Below are 22,202 nucleotides of genomic sequence, written 5' to 3' on the forward strand. Positions count from 1 at the left end.
GAAGTCCAGCAGGGGAGCCAGTTTGTACCATAGCTCCCTGTCGTAGCGAGGCACGATAGCCAAGGCGTTGGCCACTTTAATCGTCGTCGCTGCAGACGAGATGACCCTGCGTCCCATAGAGTCCAATTTCTTTCCCTCGCCGTCCGGTGGGGAAGTCGATGTGGAGGCCGCACCCCCCCCCCCCCGCTTTCTTCCTGGCCGCCCCGGAGACGGAGTCCGGGGTAGGCTGCGCCCGGAGGCACAGGGGGGCCGCGTCCGGGACCCGGTGGTACTTCTCGTACCGGTCTCTTCTAGCTGGCGTAGTGGAAGGGTTCTTGAGGAGGGCGAGGCCCTCATCCCAAATGTCGTCCAGTAGAGGCACCGCGAGGACCGTCTTCCTCTTGGCCTTGCGCCGTTGATAAAGGAATCCTTCCTTTTTCTTCTCCTCAGGGCAGAGTTGGAAAAGCTCGGATGCCCTGGCGATCATGGAGTGGAACGAACCAATCTCGTCGGGCGGAGAAGCCCTGGTGGGAGGTGACGACGGTAGATCCTCGTCCGTACCCGTCGCTGCCGTGTCAGTCCCCGTATCATCCCCTCGGGTGGACGGGGAGGAGGGCTGGACGGTGCGCGACGGCTGAAAAGGAGGTGGAGGGTGAATCCTTCTTTTCTTGGGCGGGGGAACACAAGAAGGTCCCGGCTCAGGATCCCCCGACGGGAGAGGTTCCTCCGTCGGCAACGGCAGTCTCGTCCTTATCTCTGAGCATAAGGACTGTATAGCCAACAAAATGGCCGCCGAGTTGTCTTGCGGCGCTGGCAGAGGGGAATCCGACGGGCAATCAGGGGCCCCGTCGGCACCCTCGACGATGTCGTCGTCACCAGCGTCGGGATCCATCCCGGCGGGCCGGTCTTCTTCCACGCCATGGCCGTGGCTTAAGACCTCGATCAGCTCTTCCTCCGAGGTTGAAGCCGAATCTACGACGACGCCCTGCCCCCCCTTTTTCTTCCCCGCCGGGGATTTCACGGGGGTCCTATCGATGGGCACAAAAGAGGACTCCCTCCGAGGTGGCAGGGAGACTCTGAGCCCCGAGGTCGCCACCACTGGTGTAGCCTCCACAGGCTGAGCCAGGGCCGCCGCGACAGTATCGATAGAGGACTTGGCCGGATGGATTAAGGCCTTCACCACCTTAGGTGCGCTCACCGCCTTATCCTTGAGGGGGGGGACACTGCCTCGCTCCCCCTCCGATGGGGCCTTCGAGCTCGACCGGGGCCTCTCCAGGAGCTTCGCCGGGTGCTCGTCCTTCCTCTTACCCGACCCAGAGCGTTGGCTCGTGGCTGAAGGTGCCGGGGAGGGTGCGCCCTGCCTGGCGCCCGTAGAGCCCGACCGTTCGGCGCTCCCGGTGCCAGCGGACTCGCGGTGCTTGGCCTTGTGTTGGACCCCCGTCGCCGGGGCGTCCTCAAAGGTCTTAGAAGACCGCTCGGATTTCTTCCTCTTCTTCTCGCCTGACGGGCTCTTCCCTTCCAGCCAGTTGGCGAGACGTTGATGGCGGTCCTTCATGGTCCGCTCCGACACATTGCCGCAAAACGCACAGTCCTTCTCCACGTGCGTCTTGTCCTCATGTAAGCAGTAGAGACAAAAGGAGTGTTCGTCCTCCTTAAAGACGTTCTGTAGCTGGCATCCAGGGCAGACCCTGAACAGCTTTCCCGGCGTCGAGCTTCCCTTCTCCTGGGCCATGTCCGGGCCTGAGCAGCTTCTGGAGTCCTCCAAAAGCATAGCTCGACGAAATCGTCACCCTTGAGGGGTGCAGACGAATCCGACACGGGTCCCCGTTGATCGGATGGAGAGTCGGTGGAGCTTGAGGCTCTTTTGACCGAAAAAACGAGGTTTTTGAGCAAAAAACGTGAAAAAATAGCACTAACGCTCGAGAGCAATAGAACGTGCGGTAAAAATCTGAAGATGGCTGCCAGAGACGGTGCTTAGGTAGAGGGCAGTCATTGGCTGTGGTCAGTATGACGCAGAGACCAGTGATTGGTTACTACTACGAAAGACAGATCAGAAACGAAACTGATACTGGTTTTTTCTTTACCGAGGATTCCCAGCCTGACGACGGGGAATATTCATGAGCATGTGAATCCATGCCAGACCCCATGCTGGAGAATTGCTCCTTTCTTCAATTTTATCTTAACTCCCCCTATGCTTTTGATACACCCCACGTCATAGGGGCTTGTACCTTTGCTAGGTCCTCCTCACAGAATGGGGGTGGTGCTGTCATTTTCTGGGCCACTTCCCTGTGTGTTAGCCGTATCCAAACGTATACACTCATTCTCAGCATCATCTCTCTCGTCCCTTTTTCTTGTGAGGAGAGTTCTTCATCACATACTTTGGTCAATCTGCACCCTTCTGCTAGTGCTATTGCTGCCCTCCATGCCTTCCCTTCCTTGTCTAGGGCGTGCACTGCAATCCAGTCCTATCGTGCCTAATGTCTATGGACACAAACGTTCCTTCTTTCTCATCTGTTGGCGTTTCTGGCCTGAAAAGGTACTCGCCTGGTCTTTTCCATACCTTCCCCGCTATACTTGGTAGCCATGCCATTGCCATGTCTGTCCCAAATTGGAAAACCTACGGGTCTACTGGCTCCCCCCTCTGCACACTCTTGCCACAATATGCCTGGAGTATCTGTCCTGCTGTGAGCATGTGTGTGCCTGGCATATGGAGCACACTATGCCTTTTGTCTCTCAAGGAGAGGGTCATGTTCAGTCTGCTCATTAAGTTGCGTCCCAAAATATTCACGGGTGCTTGTTTAGAGTATAGTAAGGGTAGCGACAGGTCATGATCCCCAATAGATAGGGAGATGTTATCAGTGAATGGAACCACTTCTCGAGCCCCAGAAAATCCTTGAGTGTTCATGGCATCGCCTGACAATGTGTAGTTCCCTTCCCGTACGCATGACCTTGTGGCCCCCGTATCTACCAAAAAGGAAAACATCTGGTCACCTATCGCCACCTTTTATGCGTGGTTCCTCCTCAGGGTTAGGTGTTACTGATAGGATGGGACACAATAAGGTAGTCTGTGGGCTGTCCTATTGTGGGTATGGTGATTGTCCGTTGCCTGTATAAGGGTTGTGTCTCATTATAGTCAACCCTCCCATGCGTGTTACCGGTACCACAGCCGATGTGTCCATTGGCTGTTGTATGTCATCCTGTAATTGTCAACTGTTGTACTGTCTGGATGTGTTGTTGTTACTGCTGTTGTTGTTTGGGTAGTGGTGTCCCTTCTACTTGTTGGTATTGTGGTTTTTGCTGGGGCATGTCTTGCTGTTGTAGCATGGGTGGTGGTCCTGCATGTTGATAATACCCATTCTGCCACCCTTGGATGCTTTGTGGCCCTTGCTCGCCCCACCCTTGTTGTGCTGCTTTGTACCTGCACTTGTGGGAGATGTGACCTATTAATCCACATGTCCAACATTGGGGCGGTTCTCGTGCCTGCCATGGGAATCCTCCTCCTCCTCCTCCCTCTCCTTGGCCTTGCCATCCCTGTTGAGGGTAGTGTGCTGGTGGCCCAAATCACTGCCCCCTGTTTCACCCTCCTCGTCCTCTAAAGTTCTGTTGGTACCCGCCCATGCTCATATATCCCCCTCCCATCTGTGGTTGGTACTGCGGTGTTGTGTTGTATTGCGGCAACTGCTGTGGCAATTGCTATTGTTGCATCTGTGGTTGCGGTAGTAGTTGGGGTTGGGACACCGCTGTTTGGGTTGGTGGTGCAGGACTTGTTGTTAGTGCTCCTTCTAGGGCGTATTTTGACCATTTGTTTTGTACTAATTTTGCCTCATCCGCCTTTCTGTCCTCTGCTTCGGTTTCATTTTTTCCTGCCATAATCTACAATGGTGTACTATTGTTAATTGTATTTCTGACCATGCTTTGGCCTCCATTTCCACGAATTTCTTGAGTTGTCTTTACACTGATTCAGGCAACCCTTGGATCAAGATGTGAAAGACGATAGCCAGTGTTTTGTCCCACGGTTCCTGAGTTTCAAGGCGCCAAAGCTCTTGAATCTCTTGGATGTAGCTGACTGGATCTTCGTAGTCACGCATCTTGCGTGACGTAATTGTACCCCAATTCTAATTCCTTTATTGCTTCTGTTGCCCCTTCTGGTTCTCCCGTGGTGGTCCCTTGTAACTTCAATAGCACTTGCGCTGCTATCCACTCATCTGGCCCTACCCCTGCAAACTCGCTCTTCGCCTGCCTCAGCCTTTCCTCTTCAACGTCTGTGTTACCTACCTCTGTCCGTGTGGCATGAGCCTTTGGGGCGTATGGGGGTGGTTTGTATGTGGGGTTAGAGTAGCCTTCAGCTGCAGTTAATTCAGACGGTTCTGTAGCTTCTTTTAATTCCCTAATTGGGTATAATCCCTGTTCTTCCTCCTCATCTGCATCGTCCGAGGCGATGCTGGGAGGTGCAGGAGGTGGGGCGCAACCCACGGCCTGCAGCAGCCTCTGGAGTAGGAGCTGGGAGAGCGGCCTGGGCCACCTGCAGGGGCCCTGGCATCTGGCAACGCTGCACCGGGACGTGCAGATACCAAGGAGCACAGAGGCATGTGAGAGGTGAGAAGGTGGGAAAGTGTGGCAGGGGATCGGACCGGAGCCCGGAGGGCCCCAGACCCACGCTGCTCCATGGCGCAGGAGGAGTCACCCGGTCCCACTGGAACAGCCCCCAGAGCCACAGTAAAGTGACAGTGAAGGTGACCACGTCTTGGTAAAGCTTTGAAAGAACATACAGGCCTGCAGAGGACCTATAAGAGGCAAGGAGTGGCCAGCCTAGGAGGCTCGGAGGGGGCGGCGGGGTCAGAATAGACTTGAATGGCCTTGCCCCCCAAAGAAGTGCAGACACCCCGCATACCTGACAAGCCAAAACAAGAAGGAGGCACGGGCCTAAAGACTAACCCCACCGGAGAGGGCACCATGGCAGGGGCTGCTGGGGCCAGATATCAGATTGGGGCCCTGGGTGGCATACACAAGGATATCCATGCGGTCCTCACGGAGAGACCAGCATTTCGGTCCGAGGTCCAGGGTTCAATGGGGGCCCTCACGCAGAGTCGTAAAAGTGGAGGACCGGATGGCTGCACTGGAGCACACACACCACGCAGCAGACCCTGCGAACGTTGAGGTTGAGATGTCACTAAAGAAGCTTGAACGCAGGGACAGAGTGGTCCGGTGCAAGGTGGATGATGTTGTAAATATGGAGAGGGACAACCTGCACATTTGGGGGCTACCCGGCAGAGACACGGAAACACCACAAGATCTGGAAAAGTCCTTTCAGCGAATGCTGCGCAAGCTACTGCGGGCCCCAGCAGAGAGAGACCTTACATTTGATAGGGTCCACTGGGGCGCAGGATCTGGCGAGGGACCATGCTTGGTGGTAGCAAAGTGGCACTATTACAGCGACAGGAAGAAATCTTGCAAAAGGCGCGTGATCGAATAGGAAGGAGTCCAGGTAAAAAAACTGTCAAGACCTATCGGTTTATACCCTGGACCAACGTCAAAAATGTAGAGCCCCGACGAGATGGCTCCAGGAAAAGGGGGTTGGATATTGCTGGTGCTTCCACTTTGCCCTGGGGGGAGCATTACGTCCTACACCAGGGAGAAGAAGCGGATAACCTTCTTAAGGAATTGCAGAGTGAAGAAGTACAGCCAGAAAGGGAAAGGCAACACCAGCTGAGGGAGCATTTCAAGAGTGTATTCGCCCAGCCTAAGGAACACAGGAAGGAGGGGAGCTCAAGACGAACAAAGTCCACAGTGAGGCAGTCACAACCTCCAAAATGAAAGGGGAGGATGGCCCAATGGAGGGGACATGAACAAGTCTGTTGTCAACTGCCAAGTCTGGGTAGAGGAGGCGAGGCCCACCGCTAGCCTCCACATACCCTGGTGACCTGGAGATATCCAGGTGTCTCTGCCTAGTTGAGCTATATGCCCTCAGTTTTCACAGTTTGATTCTGGGAGTTTTGTTATGGGATAGGGAGGGCAGCAGACGGGGGTAGGGGGATAGAGGTGTGGGGTCCAGCACACACAGGGACAGGGGGAGGAAGCGGGTGCCCCAAGTGGGGGCAGAAGCCTCTGGTATAGAAGAACTTCCCAGGAAAGGAAATGATTTAGCTAAAAGTGGCAACTCTTAATCGGAAGGGTCTCAACTCTCCAAACAAACGGTCACTGACATAATTTGTTTCGGAGCCTCCAACTGTCCGTCTTGTTTCTATAGGAAACTCACTTTAGGCAAGCGATGGAGCGTACTTTGAGGAGAGAGGCAGTGGGGCAAATGTTTTGGGCTTCTAATAAAGACCATAAAAAGGAACGGGGTGGGAATTGTTTTGGCAAGATCCTTCCAGATTAAAGGGTTACAGGTTAAGAGGGGCTTTGTGGTGAAGATTCCTCACCCTCAAGGCGCAGGTGATTTGGTAATGTTCACCCTGGCCACAGTATATGCACCGAATGTGGGCCAACTCCCCTTCTTAAGCAGTGCCCTAGTAGCGTTAGTAGAATGGGGGGAGGGACACATGCTAGTAGGGGGATTTTAACCTGGTGGCTGACCAAAGGTTGGATTGGTGGTCAGCGAGAGGAGGTGCGACCAAGCAAGTGGGTAAAGAGAATAGGGACTTTGCTAGCCTCCTGGAAGACCACTTCTGGGTTGATGTTTGGAGGGCTTCCCACCCCCAGGCGGGTGGCTACACTTTCTTTTCGCCCCCCCCCCCATGAGCTATACTAGGATTGACCTCCTGCTCATCCCGAAAGAACCGATGAGGGACATTGCCTCCCTAAGTTAGAAACAGTCACGTGGTCGGACCACGAGATGGTCATTGCTTTATGGCAGATCGACACTAAAGGAAGGACCACCCCACGATGGCGCTTTAATGATGTCCTGCTTCGAGACCCAGTTTTAAGGGTGTTTCTGGGGAAGGAGATCTGCTCATTCTTCGAGACCAATAATACAGGGGAAGTCCACCCAAATCTGGTTTGGGACGCTGCTAAGGCAACAATAAGGGGTCTGCTGATAGCAGAGGGGGCAAGGAAAAATCAGGAAAGGGGCCTCATTGCAAAAAGACTTTGAGAGGAAATCCAGGGATTTAGGGCAAGACTGACCGGGAGGTCCGGGGACAGGACAGCCCTATTGCAAGATATTCGAGGCAAGAGACAATCATTGCGTTCCACATTGGGGGAGGTAGTCAAGAAAATTAGATATACCAAACAATGGTACTATGAAACGGGGGGAGGGGGCTACACTGCTGGCCAACAGGGTCTGGGGTAATCGAGGGGACAGGCAGGTGGAAAGGATCAGGGACAAATATGGGGACTGGTGGGACCGCAGGGAGTGATCTCTGGATGCTTTGTGGATTACTATGAGGTACTATACAGAAAAGCCCCATACCCAGGGGAAGATGGGTCATACCTGGAAAGCTTGCAATTCCGAAGCTCTTCACAAAAGCTATTGCTGTTTTGGAAGCCAAGACTACGGCAGAGGACATAGTGACAGCAATAGGGAAATTGAAGGCCGGGAAAGCCCCAGGGGAGGATGGGTATACAGCAGATTTATATAAGCAATTTCAAGAATTACTGGCAGGACATCTGGCGAAGGTCTTCAGTGCCATTTGTGATGGTGTGTCATGATTCCTGCCCCTCATGTCCCCAGCCCTCCAAAACGTCGGGCTGGAACCAGGCCACGATCCCCTACATGGTCCTCAAGGGCCTCTCCATCCCTCCAAAGACCCACTTGGAGTCAGGCTTGGCGCTCGTGGCACCAGGGTCACGCACTCCCATAGGATAACATTGGGGATTGGAGTTGTAGTGCATTGATGGGGACAAGATGGATGCCCCCACATATTACGGTTCCCAGAACTGCTTGTGCGGTCTAGTCTTTTGGGTGTGGTTCAGCACAGAGGCACCTGGGATACCCAGAGACAATTTAAGCCACACCCAGGCTGAGAAACATGCTTTGCGTTTTCTGCACCTGCAGCGTGACACTCACCGTGTTCGGATCGGTCTCCAGTAGGCCTGCATCTTTCTTCTGCGCTCAGCTCCTGCAAGAACGAGAACACCATTAAGAACAGCCTTACCTTGCGGCGCTTCTGCCCATCAGTCATCGCTCCTTCTGTTCTACGGGCATCTTCGGCGGTGTCATTCCCATCCCGGCACGCTGCTTCCTAAGGGAAAAGAACAGAAAAAAGGCATCAGTAAGGATTCTGCAAATCTTCGCTTATTTTTAATAACTGTACAAGCTTCAAACGCTTACCTGAATCCCAGCCGCTCTGGGGGAACTCTGTTTCCGGAATTTCTCATCCGTCTGCAAGAGGGAAAAGACACTCCAGGTTAGCGTGGAAACATCTAGAGGCGCTGCATACCGCGCTTACCCACCGCATTTGTTCTTCATAACCAGCATCCACGCTGAAAACATCGCGGCACCTGAAAGACACAGAAAAAGAACTCAGTTCAATACAAATACGAAAGGGGTGCATCGCGCTCTCACTCACCTTCAGCGCTACTCATCTCAGCAGCACGCCGCCATCCCTGGCGCCGGCCATCATCTAAGGAAGGAAAGGAACGAAGTTAGAGAACTGTGCAAAAGACTCATTATACTTACCTGTCAGACTCTTGCCAATGAAGTAACTAGGCAGCAACGAGCCCACAACAATCAACGCGCCCCTGCGCTGAAGGCAGGACGGAGAGCACACTATCCAAGAAAACAAGGTGAGCTGTGGATCAAAGGGAAGGGTTGGACCCCGGGGAAGAAGGGGTTCAAGCACACAGACAATAGGAAGTTAAACTCTACCAATCCTGTTTTTCAGGACAGTCGAATGGCCTCCAGGGAAGGGTTCGAGGTTGTAAGAGGTCAGAACAGGCTGAGTGACGTCCCCATGGATACCAGGTGAGCGTTAAATAGTGGGGAGGTTCCCCCCCTCCTTTCTAGAAGCGAGAATAGTAGTAATACTGAAACTGGGGAAGGGCCTGACGTATTGTCAGGGATGTAGGCCCATCTCACTCCTCAATGTTGATGCCAAACACTTCATGCAGGTATTGGCAACAAGGTTGGAAAGATACCTCCTGAAGCTGATCCACCCCGATCAAACAGTTTTTTTTAATCAGGAACAGGCAGGGGGCAGATAACCTCTATAGAACCCTCCACATGCTGCACTCCCCTGGGGTCAAGGAACAAGGAGTACTGATACTATCGCTCAACGCTGAAAAGGTCTTTGACTGCGTTAGCTGGTCCTTCCTGCAGGAAGTTTTGACGTCGGTAGGAATGGGAGCGAAATGGGCGAATTGGGTCTCTGCTCTATATTCAAAGCCCATGTCCAAAGTGGTAGTAAATGGGGCAGAATCATGACCGTTCGGGCTGAGAAGAGGCACTCAACAGGGCTGCCCCTTGTCTCCTCTCCTCTACGGGCTGGTTATTGGACCCATGGGCGATAGATATTAGGGACGATAGCCAAGTACACAGGACCCAGGTGGGTGGGAGGGAATACAAACTCAGTCTCTTCGCGGATGACACCATCCTGTACATAACACACCCCCAGGTGTCCCTCCCGAGGCGATTAGACAGGCTGGCGGTCTATGGGCAACTATCTGGGTTCAAAGTGAATCTCAATAAATCAGTGGCCCACCCGGTGGGATCTCAGGGGGACCAGACCGTAGAGTACATGAAGGGACTGGGGTTTAATGTTAGATATGCTGTGTTTTGGTACCTAGGGGTGGAAATCCTGAGGGACCTTGGCAATCTCTTCAGTAAACACCACCCCCTCTGTGGGACAAAGTTAAGACAGATCTCAACTGATGGTCCAGGCTTAACCTGTCCTGTATGGCTAGACTTTTGTATGAAGCTGGTAGTCCTCCTGAAATTTCCACGGCCAAACGCAGACTTTTGCAGTTCTTGTGGGCAGGGAAAAGTCCCAGGATAACATATAAGACAATTAGACTCACGAAGGACGAGGGAGGCGTCAGGCTTCTGGACTTGGAGGCCTACTACAAGGCGACCCAGCTACGGATACTTATCGATCATTTAGAGCCGCAATCTGAGAAGCAATGGGTGGCCATGGACAATTTGATTTTTCAGCCCGGTCTCCCTGGGTGAATGGCTATGGATTCCGAATAGGGTGTTGCAGCACCCCCTGCTAGAGGTGATCTGGTCGATTTGGAAGGAGGGACGTAGGAGGTGGATCACAAGATGGCCCTCACTGCTGAGCTGCTTTTGGGCCCCCCGCTAAGGAACATGATGGCAGCACCCCTGCAATTTCAGAAATGGTATGGGGCGGGCCTCTAGAGCGGGTCAGATGTGGGAGAAGGGGGAGTCTCCATCTATGGGGGCACTAGAGAACTGTCTCCAGATAGGTTGACTCTCCCCGACTTGACTGTCTCCATGACCATGAGTCTGGCTTTAAAGCTGCCAGAAGCGCGGAAACTGCTCTCCTGAACATCCGTGAAGATTTGCTCTCCAACCTTGACTCTAACATTCCCTCTGTCATCCTCCTCCTCAATCTCTCTTCTGCCTTCGACATGGTCAACCATACCATTCTGCTCGACCGTCTCCGTAACAACCTGGGCATCACTGATCAGGCTCTGGCCTGGTTGACGTCTTTCCTCTCTAATCGACCCTCCCAAGTCCAACTTGGGTCCTTCCTTTCCTCTATCTCCCTCTCTACCTGCGGTGTTCCCCCAGGGGCCAACCTCTCATCCTGGCTCTTTAACCAATACCTGGCAACTCTTGCCAACCGCATTGCCATTTTCTGCTCAAATTTCCAGTACTATGCTAACAATCAACTCATTTTCAGGCTTCCCTCAGCCACCTTCTCCTTCTCATCTCCGACTGCCCATCTGCCATTCAGGATTGGTGTGCCGTAAACGATCTCTGCCTGAATGCCAGCAAGACTGAGATCCTCCTCATCGGCACACCTTCACCCTCCTTTCCTGTCACTCTCTGGCCGGTCTCCCTTGGCCCTCCTCCCACCCCCACCTGCAAGACCAAGAACCTCGGGGTACTCTTTGATTCTACACTTTCCTTCTCTGCCCACATCTCCACTGTCTCTAAAAAGTCAAACTTCTTACTGCACCTCCTCAGGGGTACTCTGCCTTTCCTCTCCTTCCCCCAGAAGCTCACCATCTCTCGAGCCCTGGTTCTCTCAAGGTCGGATTATTGCAACAGCCTCTTTCTAAATATACCTGCTTCTACTCTCCGCCCTTTGCAACTTATCCAGAACAGGCCAGCAAGACTTGAGTCTGTGGCCTCAAGCCCTGAGATCGTATCTCTCCAGCCCTGAAATCTCTTCATTGGCTCCCAGTGGATTAAAGGATTAAATTCAAGACCTTTTGCATTGTCCACAAGGCTTTCTGGGGCCTGGGTCCAAAATAACTTCAGCTGGCCCTCCATAAATACCTTCCCTCCTGAGCCCTTTGCTCATCTGCCTCTAACTCCCTCAGAGTCAGTCGTTTTTCAAAGAAATTATCTGGGGGTATATCTCTCTCTTCTGTTGGGGCCTCCCTCTGGAACAGCCTCCCTGCCACTCTGAAACTTGAGGAGAACCATCTCCAGTTCCGCAAGTACCTCAAGACCTTCCTCTTTGCTTCAGCCTTCTCTCCTCCTCTCCCCTGTTGATCTGTTCTGTCTCTGCATCGTGCACCTGGTCTCCCTCTCTCTAGGGCCCAGGTACCTGCTCACCATGCCACCCACCCCCACTGCCTCTGGGTAATTTCCCATGCACTGGGGTCTATATCTGTAACCCTACAGACCCCCCCCTTTTTCTCTTTCTGCACTTATTCAGACTCACCCTGTCTGCCTTATTCCTACCACTTGCCACTTGTTCCTTTTTTGTTATTTATTCATTTTATTTACTTATTCTTATTTTTTGCTCAGCACTTTCAACCTCACCCCCCCTCCCTTGCACTTACCCCTCTCCCATGCACTTGCGCATTATCAATATCACTGGGCCTAGTAATATCGTGTTTTTGTTCTCCCTTGTTCCCCTCCATCGCCTCGTCGCGCTCTGAAACACTTGTGTACGAACGCAATACAAATAAAATATCAATATCATCCATTTAGCTATTTACAGCTGAAGGGTGCTTTTCACGATACAAGATGGGGGAACAATTTGCAGAGGGACCTCACAACTTTTTAAATGATTACTTTTGCAGGGCAAAGACACAAAGGGTTGTATAGCTAGCATCTATAAGGCATTGCTAAGGGCTGACCCCATACAGGGCCCAGCGGCCAGGGGATGCTGGGCCAGAGATTTGCAGCGGGAGATACCTGATGAGTTGTGGTACACTATGTGCAAATTCATCAGTGGCACCGTGGCTAAAATGTACCCAGGTGCAGACTCGTGGTGCTGGATATGCTAACACCCTGGCACAGATTACTATCACATGTGGTGGGGTTGTTCCCATATACAGATTTATTGGGGGGAAGACCCCTTCATGGATTAAGGGGATTGGTGGGATTTCACAACTGTCCCCATGGGGGCTCTTGTTTGGGATATGGGATGAAAGTGAAGGGGAAGGACCAAGGAAATCACATGACTCGCACCATGATGTTGGCAGCTAGGTCCTGTGTGGCACAATTTTGGAAACTGAACAGACAAGGAATGGTTACGGAGAGTAAGGGGGAATCTATGAAATTGAATATTTGATGCATATCCAGGGTAAAGATTGGAGAGATGTGGTTACCCTTCTTTGCTAAATACGGTAGCTATTTGGATGGACAAACCGAACTGGGAAGGGAAAGCAAGGGAATTAAGCTGCCTCTAACCGCTGATAGTTTCCTGTGGTTCTAGGGGCTGGGTGCTGGAGAGGAAGGGGGTTGGAGAGGGCATATGGGGGTCGTGACTAGCGATCTGTTAATGTTATTAATCTCTGCCGTGTCCTTCTCAATGTTACAAAATGCCAATTAAACTTGATTAAAACAAATGAACAAGGGCTAGAGAAATTTGGGGACATGATATTGTCCATGTGTTCTGCACATTTTATAAACAACTGTATGCCACTCAAGTACAGTTCTCGCAACAGGAGGTTAACAACTACCTAGACCAAGTGGTGTTACATTGGTGCACAGACATGGAGAGGGAATGCCTGGGACGCCCTATATCGCTCAGAGAGGTCATGTCAGAAATTAAGTGCCTGCCATCTTGGAAGGCTCCAGGCCCCAACGGGTACACAGCAGAGTTTTATAAACAGTTTGCTGGGAGACTGGCCCCCCGCCTGTTGGAAAAGTATCACCATGGGTTGAAGGACGGCAGATTGCCAGAGTCTTTGAGGGAAGCAACGGTGGTAGTCCTGCTGAAACCAGACAAGGAAGGGAATGACTGATCATCATACAGGCCCATATCTCTAATTAACTTGGACAATACATTGGCAATTGAACCCCTAGCTTAAATGATCAGAGATCGTCATTTAGATAGAGGGATACAGCTGTGTAAATATAAGCTCATTGTCTCTCGCTACGCAGATGATATGGTCCTTTATGTCAGAAACCCAGAGAGTAATTTGGACTTGGTCATGGAGGATGTTGTCTGGTTCAGAGACTTCTCCAGGTTGAGAATGAACACTATGAAATTGGTTCTCTTTCTGTTGACAGAGAGCACTGCACACTTTAAGGACTGGTTCGGGTTCCAGTGGCACAGGGTGTTCACACGTTACTTGGGGATAAATATAGCCAGCTCTCCTGAGGACCTATATAAACACAACTATCAGCTAATATTGGGACAGGCCAAGGTGTGCCCCATCTGCACACCTGCATCTTATTTCCCTGCCACTCTCTGGCCAGCCTCCCTTGGCCCGCTTCCTGCTCCCACCTGTGAGGCTAAGAACCTCTGGGTCATCTTCGACTCGACTATCAGGTCCTAGCACCGAAATCCTGCAGGAGCAGACAAATGGCCCACAAGATCCCCCAAACCGGTTCACCCAACAGTTAATTGCAACAACTATTCAGTTGACCAGACTGGGGGGAAAGGGGAAATGGATAAAATAACAAATGGTCAGGATTCCTCCAAATCCCTTCAACTCTAGACAACTCTGAACACTGGAAAACCTCATCCATCATTGATTAAGCATAAAACCAAAACACAATAGCACTTGAAAATAGGTATGTTCTTTGCCCAGAACCCCCATTACCTGACTGCCTCTGCTTCTTGCCTAGAGGCAATTTAAGAGATGTAAGGATGCTTGTATTTTTGCAATATCTTTTACTGTTGGGAACTCTGTGGCTAGTAAAGTCCTTTTCTGCAATTGGTTGCTCACTTCTAAAACCTTTTCTTTTTAAATCCAGTTTCTTGGTCAGTTTTGTTCTGTGAGCTTGACTTCCCTCAGACTGGGAATTCAATTTCAAAATCTCTTATCACTTTGCATTACGTGACTTTGCCAAGCTTCTCTTGTCTGATTTGCTTTTACCTTGACAACCAAGCTTTACAACATTTCTATTTGCTGCTTTGCTCTCACTTGGTAACGCAGCTTTGTCACGTTCCCCTTCTCAGCTTTACTGTCACTCAGAGCATAACTTGGCCACGCTACTTTAAACTGTTTGCTTTCACTTTAATAGTGTAACTTTGCTGCGCTTCTCCTGTTGATTCATATTATGTGCACATGCTTTAAATAAACTGGTTACTTACATCGTAGTTCCTGATTGCCGTTGAGGAACGCATTCATGTTACTGCTGACTCGCCGTGCCGGTACTTGTGTGAAAGTCAGCTTTCCTCACACGTTATCGCACCGGGCACGTGATCAACCAACCACCTCAGCTGATCCCTTCTACTGCGCAACTCGGGTGATTTCTGAAACGCTTGAAGCAGCTCACTCCTAACTTTCCGTGACATGTTACCCACGCCGCAAGGTCCTTTCCTCGAATGCGACTCAGCTCACGACGCGCTCGGAAAGGAATAACATTGCAATGCTTTCTATTAACACGCAAGCATGAACACTGTTACCTTTTCACTTCTAACACTGGCGCGTGCATAGGAAATCCCATACAACGTTTAATATGTTATTTACAACTCTAATTACTTAAACCTGAAGTAAACAACTGTAAGCAGATAAATACCTTCTGACTTCTCTTCAACTAACTTCCTAGCAATTCTGTACATGCAATTTCCATTAAGTCAAAACTGCTATCAAAACTCTGATTCACTTCAGTCACTTATCTGAATTAAGTTTCTGGCGCTTTATGGTAAACATCTTTGTGGATGTGTGGTTTCTTTACTATGATTTCTATAGATTTCTCTGGAGCTCTTGAGTGCTGTGACCACTCCTAAACAGATCTTGAATGAAAGGCAGTTTAGAACCTCTCCTGAGGTTCCAAACAGCATCACAATAGTCTTTTAGCCAATTACTGCTGAGCAGGAAGTTCTCCATCTTGGACTGGGACAATAGTAGCTGGCTGATATGACGTTTAAGGAAAGGATGATGGTAATCACAACCAATACAACCCTACCTAGCAGTAACAACTGCTAATGCCACCTACAAATGCCTAAACTGTCGCCTCCTGTTACCCAGTAACCTGCCATCCACACACTCATTCTCTCCTCACATCTCTGACATCTCTAAGAAGTCAAACTACCAACTGCACCTCCTCAGAGGTATTCTTCCTTTCCTTTCCCTCCCTCAGAAACTGTCTCCAGAGCTCTGGTTCTCTCTAGGCTTGACTACTGCAACAACCTCTTTTTAAATCTGCCTGCCTCTACTCTCCGTCCTCTACAACTCATCCAGAACAGGACTGCAAGACTTGTCCTTGGCCTCAAGCCCAGGGATCGTATCTCTCCAGCCCTGAAATATCTCCATTGGCGCACAGTGGCTGCAATGTTCAAGTTCAAGACCCTTTGCATTGTCCACAATGCCTTCTGGCGGCTGGGACCGCAATACCTCAATCTCTCTCTTCTGAAATATCTTCCTACTCAAGCTCTTCACTGCTCCACCGCCATCTCCTCGAGGGTCATGCGCTTCGCAAATGCAACGAGTTGGGCGCAGATCACTCTCATCGGCTGGCACCTCCCTCTGGAACAGCCTCTCTGCCTCTCGAGCAGAACCATCTCCGGTTCCGGAAGCACCTCAGTACTTTCCTCTTTGCTTCTGCCTTCTCTCTTCCTCTTCCCTGCTGATCTCCTGTCTGATACTGCACTAGTCACCTGGCTACCCTCTGAACTTCGGGCACAGGTCTCTGCCCACTCAGATGCACATCTTCACTGCCTCTTGGCAACCCATGCACTCTGATCTGTATCTGCAACCCTAAAGTCTCTTGCACTAATCAGACACTTGTTATCTGCACTTAACCCTTGCACTGACACCTGGCCGCACTACTTGTTTTTGATCCTGTGTTCTGCACTTGCTCTTCCTCCCCTTCCCCTGACACATTTCCCCTTCCCTCTCCCCTGCGCGATCTCAATGTAACTAGGCCGAGTAAGATCGCTGTCTTGTCCTCCCTTTGTTTCCCCTCGCTTGCCTCGTCACACCTTGAAACACTTATGTATAAACGCGTTATAAATGTCATGTCATATATCATAAGGAGACGATAGACAGATGGATGAATCTGCCACTTACTGTACGGGAGAATGTCCTTGGTTAAGATGGTGCTATTACCTCGCTTTCTATTTGTTTTCCTTAACACAGCATTGGCAGTGCCGAGGGGATACTTTTGGGAGTTAAGATCCATCATTCTGTGGTTCATATGGGCTGGAAAACAGGTCAGGATCTCTTGGGAGAAGCTGGTGGCAGCATTGGAGGGGGGGGCTGGCACTCAAGATTTCGTAACGTATTACAAGGTGGCCCCGGCAGGGTTTCTTCTCTACTGGTGTGAGGATGGAACAGATAGGATACATGTGGAGGTGAAAAGGGCGCTGGCGTTTCAGTTTCTTCTGCAGTCAGTTATACTAACGGCACCGGATAGAGTACCAGGGCATCAAATATGGTAGAACTGACCTGCAGATCGTGGGTCTGTATGGATGGGAAAGCTAAGGGGGAGGTTATCTACTCCTCAAATCTCCCAGTCACCTACATACCCAGGGTCCCACTGACCACGGAGAAACATTATGTTGCAAGTATGCATTTGGCCAATATAACCAAGTTCCGGGACATATTCCACAGGGAGCAGTTCCTAACGTTGGAAGTGATGAAAGAGAGGGTGGCTGTCACCCCACTAAATGTGCTTTTATACTTCCGGCTGAAGAACTCCTTGAAACAAGTGTTCTGGGTTTTCCCCAGGAACCGGAAACAGCCCCATTTAGACAAAAAGCTTGGGAGGGTCCACGAGAGAGGGGCGATATCTGCGATGTACGAGACCGGAATGGCAGCTAAGGTGTGTTTGTCCTGAAGTAAATGGGAGAGATCGCTGGGAGGTAGGATAACTGATGAGACATGGAACTACTGTTGTGGGGAGACAAGGAGAGTGGCCATAAACTCTAATTTCAAACTGATCCACTTCAAATACTTACACCAGTTCTACTACCCACCCTCCTCACTACGTAGGTTTTACCTGGAAGCATCTGAGAGCTGCGTAAGGTGTGGCACTGTCCCGGCTGACTTTCACCACATGGAGCTGCCCATGGTTCTGTTATTTTGGGAAACGGTATCTGGAGTACTGAGTGCGATAGTGGGAGATGATCTAGACCCGGATCTGCTGATGGCGCTGCTGGGTTATACAGCCCAGATCCTAATGGGGATGAGGAGATTGGCTGGCCTGCTGTTAGTCCTGGCGAAGAGGCGAGTGGCGATGTTTTGGGGTGGGTCTCAATCCCCGAGGATGGAACAGTGGCGTGCAGACCTACTGTACTGTAACGAAATGGAGACAGCACTTGGCAGATTAGCACACGCCCAATCCAAGCCCAGGGACATCTGGGGTCATATATACATTACCTGATTGCCTCCCCACAGATGATATGCGAATACCTGTTACCCCCATGGGGGATATGCATGACTGGCATGGGTACATCAATCTGAAAAGGGAGGTGGACGGAGATGCACCCAGTGCCACCACTGAGAGACAGATACCCAAACTACCAACGTCCAAGAGATGCTAGGAATATGTAATGCACTAGGGCTGTGAAGTATGAACAACCTAAGGGATTGAGGAGCACTGAACGCCAGATATGCGCCGACCAGGGGTTATTAGTTATTCTAATGTGCCTTACGGGTTGATGTATGCCGCTGTTTATGATGCGCAATGTTAATAAAAAGAAATTTTAAAAAATAAATAAATGTTCTCTTCCTTTTCCAGCACTCAATTTTGGGTGTTGTCCCTGGATCCCGCTCAGCCAGGCTCAGATCCTTTTCAAAACAAAAAAAGTTAAACACGAAAAGTTCAACGTTGGATCCTCCTTTTCCAGGCTCAGATCCCTTTCAAACCATGTTCAGATATTTCTCGAGTAACTCGCGTTTCACCCCGGTTCCCCCTCAGCCGGGCTCGGATCCCTTTGTTTTGGTCAATTAGTCTCCTCAGGCGGGCTCAGACCAATTGTGATGTACTTTAAACTATCGAAGACTTTTGATTGTGCACGGGATGTTGCATGACCACTTCGATATCTGTATCCTTTTTTCTCAAACTCTGCATCAGTTGGGTACCTAACGGAGAGCTTCAAATGAGCGCCCACGTGGTGCCAGATCACTATGCGTATGGTATCTTGGGTTGCCTCCCAAAGTTCAATTACTTCTTTGGTTCCAATTATATTTGCGTCGCTATTGCCAAGAACTCGTACACTGTTCTCTTTATACAAAGTTGCTGCTTGCAACCTTGGTTCAAAACACAAGCTGTTTTGGTATCAGTCTCTCCGACTCACCGGCTCTGCTGTCTTTTCTGGCGCCACTTTGTTGTAGGAGCCAAGGCCTGCACCACAGCAGCAATCACTCCTCTCCGCCTTGGTTATCGATGCAGGAGAGCCCAGTGTACCTCTGATACACTGTGCAGGTTTGATCAGCCTTAGTTCCTGGTCTTTGGTTTCTTACTCTCCAAGGCTCACGTAACAGTCTTTAGATGTCACAGGTACTCCCCACCCCCCCCTTACGACTCACTCTGGTCTCGCTGTCTTTCTCCTTGTATTAAACTGCAATTTTGGAACTGCTGCTTCTTTGTGTGGTTTGCCTCGCTCAATGAGTGCTTTCCTGCTCTACCTCTTTTCCGGGTGGGGAACGTGTGATGGAAGTCAGGTGGGTGTAATAATCCGTAATTGCCTGACCTTGCCTGTCCACAATGCTGGGACATGTCAGGTGTACGGCTCTGGTGTTAGTCCGTTGTTACTCACGGTGAACCGTCTGTGAAAAAGTGTTGGTGTCGGAAAAGAGTGCAGGGTGTTAAATTCCTGGTAGAATGGGGAAAGGGTGTTATTGGAAAGGGGATACTGCGTCTCACCCTCTGGTGTCCCACTTCCACTCCCTGAGGACCCATCATCCAGGTGATCCTCCCGCACTGGTGCTCCCCCCAGGAACTGGATCCAAAAACGATGGCCGTGTCCTGGCCACCTGGATGACAGATCCCCGGGACTAGCGGGTGCAGCACCCTCAGGTTTCTCACACTACAAATGCCTGGAATGGATTACCAGTTGATTTGCACAAGAGAAATGTCTCCCTACCTTTCGTAAGTGACTCAAAACACTGTTATTTTGCTAATTACTACTTCTCCCCTTGATGTTACAGTAGCTGAATTGTCTGTCCTTGTTGTTGGTCTTGATGCCTTAGGGCTGTGGCGCGTGATAGATATATAAATAATAAATCATGCCTAGTGGGAAATATTCCTGATACAACATCAGTACTTAATGATGCAGAGCATTCTCTGGAGCATGCAGTCCTATGGGTCACATGGCATGCAGGGCATGGGGTAACTTACAGAGTGCATTCTGGGAAATGTTGCTATTGTGCCTCCTTTACTGCATGAAGGAGCAAGCATTCCAATATGTGGTAGGTGTACTGCTGCGTGAGATTGCAAAACGGGGCTTGTGTAGGGGTGGACTTGGGCATTTCAGGTGGTTCCTAATAGCCATGACTGTATTTAACATATGGGCTGCACATGCCCATGTACCTAGCACACAGGGCTGCACATGGGCATAAGAGAGGGGCATGTTCAGCCAGACCTAGGCCACCAATGCTGTACCTATCATGGCAGGGCAGTGCTGCACCAAATGGGTCTCAATGTAGCAGATGGCGAACACAAGCTTAAACATGGAGCAGCTCTTGGGCACATGATGGCTGTAACTTGCAACATGAGCTTGCAGGTGGCATTCAATACAGTCAGACCTATTGGCTGAGTCATTGCATGTTTGTTTTTTATGCCTGTATGTAGTTTTCTTTAGCTCTTAATACAGCCCTCGGCTGCTTCGTTGAAATGCACATTGCCAAAGATCTGATTCAGTGCATTGATTAAAGTTCTACTGGATGTTCCTGCCCAACAGGATCTGGAGAACTACATCCTGGAGCTGATCCCCACACTGCCTCAGCTGGACGGCCTGGAGAAGTCCTTTTACTCTTTCTACGTCTGTACAGCCGTGCGCAAGTTCTTCTTCTTTCTGGACCCTCTCAGAACAGGTACGTATTGTGGTGGATTTCAGTGTCTTTCATGTTTCAGCCCCTCGAGTGAATCCCAGTGCGTATCTGAGGAAAGCGTGAAGGAGTAGTAACCACACATCAATTACTCAACCAACTTTATTTGAAACATGTATCACAATAGAAAAGAAACAATTCAGTGATAATAATTGTTCAGTTAACTATGTGTATAGACTTTGACCTTGACAAGGGTGCAGGAATTCAGTGCAGTTTATTTGTGTGGCATCTTCTAGCTGTTTGTTGTTATTATTTATAATGCGCATCATAACCGGGGGTAACAGAGCGCAGCAGTTACAAGAATATGCAAAGCTTAGCTACAGAGAAAAGGAATATAATCTACATACAGGTCCTTAATTACAAGGGATATATACAGATGATATCTATTTAAAAGTGTAAGATACAAGAGGGGTATGTGCAAATGATAGACATTTTACAGAGGCAATATTTATGTACAAAAATACAGGTATCTTGCAGAAGCAGTATATACCAGGTTTGAGGTAATAGTAACTAGAGCCAGGAGGCTCAGATATGTACACGTATGCTGGCAGTGAGGGCAGTTGTAGTTATCAAGGGAAGCCGGTCGAGAGGAGCAGGGAAGGGACCTCCATGCAGGCGTATGGTACTGTCGGTGAATGAGTGGCTACTTACTGAGCATGCGTTCTCATTACTGGTCATTCGATTTCAGCCACGTAATGATGTTAGATCTGAATTTTTGGTAGGTTTGGTCTATTCTCAGTGTGGGAGGCAGGGAGTTCCACAATTTGGCTGCTTTCACAGGGAAGCTGTTCCCTCCGATTGTGGACCGTTTGAAGCTAGGTACAGAGAGGCGATCTCTGTTAGCTGATCTAGGTGGCCGCAGAGAAGTCGGTTTATGGAATCTCGGCCAGATAGATAGGGGCAACATTGTTGAGGGATTTGTGGGTGAGTGACAAGGTTTTTAGAAGAATTTTGTCATTAGTTGGAAGCCAGTTGTTCTGTCGGTTGCTCTCGGAAATATGATCTCTTTTAGAAATGTCTAATGCCGCTCTAAGAGCATTATTTTGTAATGTTTGGATTCTTCTGATAGCTTTGGTCGATCCTAAGTACAGGGCATTGCAGTAGTCTAGACGAGACAGGACGAGGGCTCTGGCCAGGATGGTGCTGCTACTGTCGGAGAGAATTGGCTTGCCGGTGCGAATAAGTTTGCACGTGTAGGCCATGGAGGATGCTAAAGAATTAACTTGTTTAGCAAATGAGAGGTTTGAGTCAAGATAAAAGCCTAGTGTTTTTACCACGTGTTCTACTTTAACACTATTGCCATCAATCATGAATGCAGAGTAATGGGAACCCGTTTTTTTAAGTTGGAGGGCGTGCCCAGGATGATGAGTTCAGTTTTATCATTCACGCATAGCCCATGCGTGGCCATCCATGCCTGGATGATGATATACACTCTATTCACCAAGGCCAAATCCTTTTCATAATCCCCTGAAAGCGGGAGGAGGATCTGGGTATCAACTGCATAGTTAGTGTAGGTGATACCGATATGATCCAGATCGTCAAAGGGGCTTGGTGAAGATGTTATAGAGGGTGGGTGAGACGCAAGATCCCTGGGGCACACCACAGGTAATGGGTATAGGGTCAGCAGCTGCTAGAGGCGAGAAGACCCTCATTGTTCTACCATTTAAGAAGGATCTGATCCAGATAAT

The 22,202-nt window shown here is 50.1% G+C and overlaps 1 protein-coding gene across 2 annotated transcripts in view; it reads left to right on the forward strand.

Moving 5' to 3' along the window:
• PPP2R3C (protein phosphatase 2 regulatory subunit B''gamma) overlaps positions 1-22,202 on the forward strand; it is a 150,675-nt gene that overhangs the window by 86,118 nt on the left and 42,355 nt on the right. For both annotated transcript variants that reach the window (XM_069638446.1, XM_069638447.1), the window contains exon 7: positions 20,367-20,499. In XM_069638446.1, the coding sequence (XP_069494547.1) occupies positions 20,367-20,499 (133 nt within the window). The remainder of the gene's footprint in view (positions 1-20,366; positions 20,500-22,202) is intronic.

This window comes from Ambystoma mexicanum, chromosome 14 (genome assembly GCF_040938575.1).
Source record: "Ambystoma mexicanum isolate Mex_15411 chromosome 14, UKY_AmexF1_1, whole genome shotgun sequence".
Taxonomy (NCBI): domain Eukaryota; kingdom Metazoa; phylum Chordata; class Amphibia; order Caudata; family Ambystomatidae; genus Ambystoma; species Ambystoma mexicanum.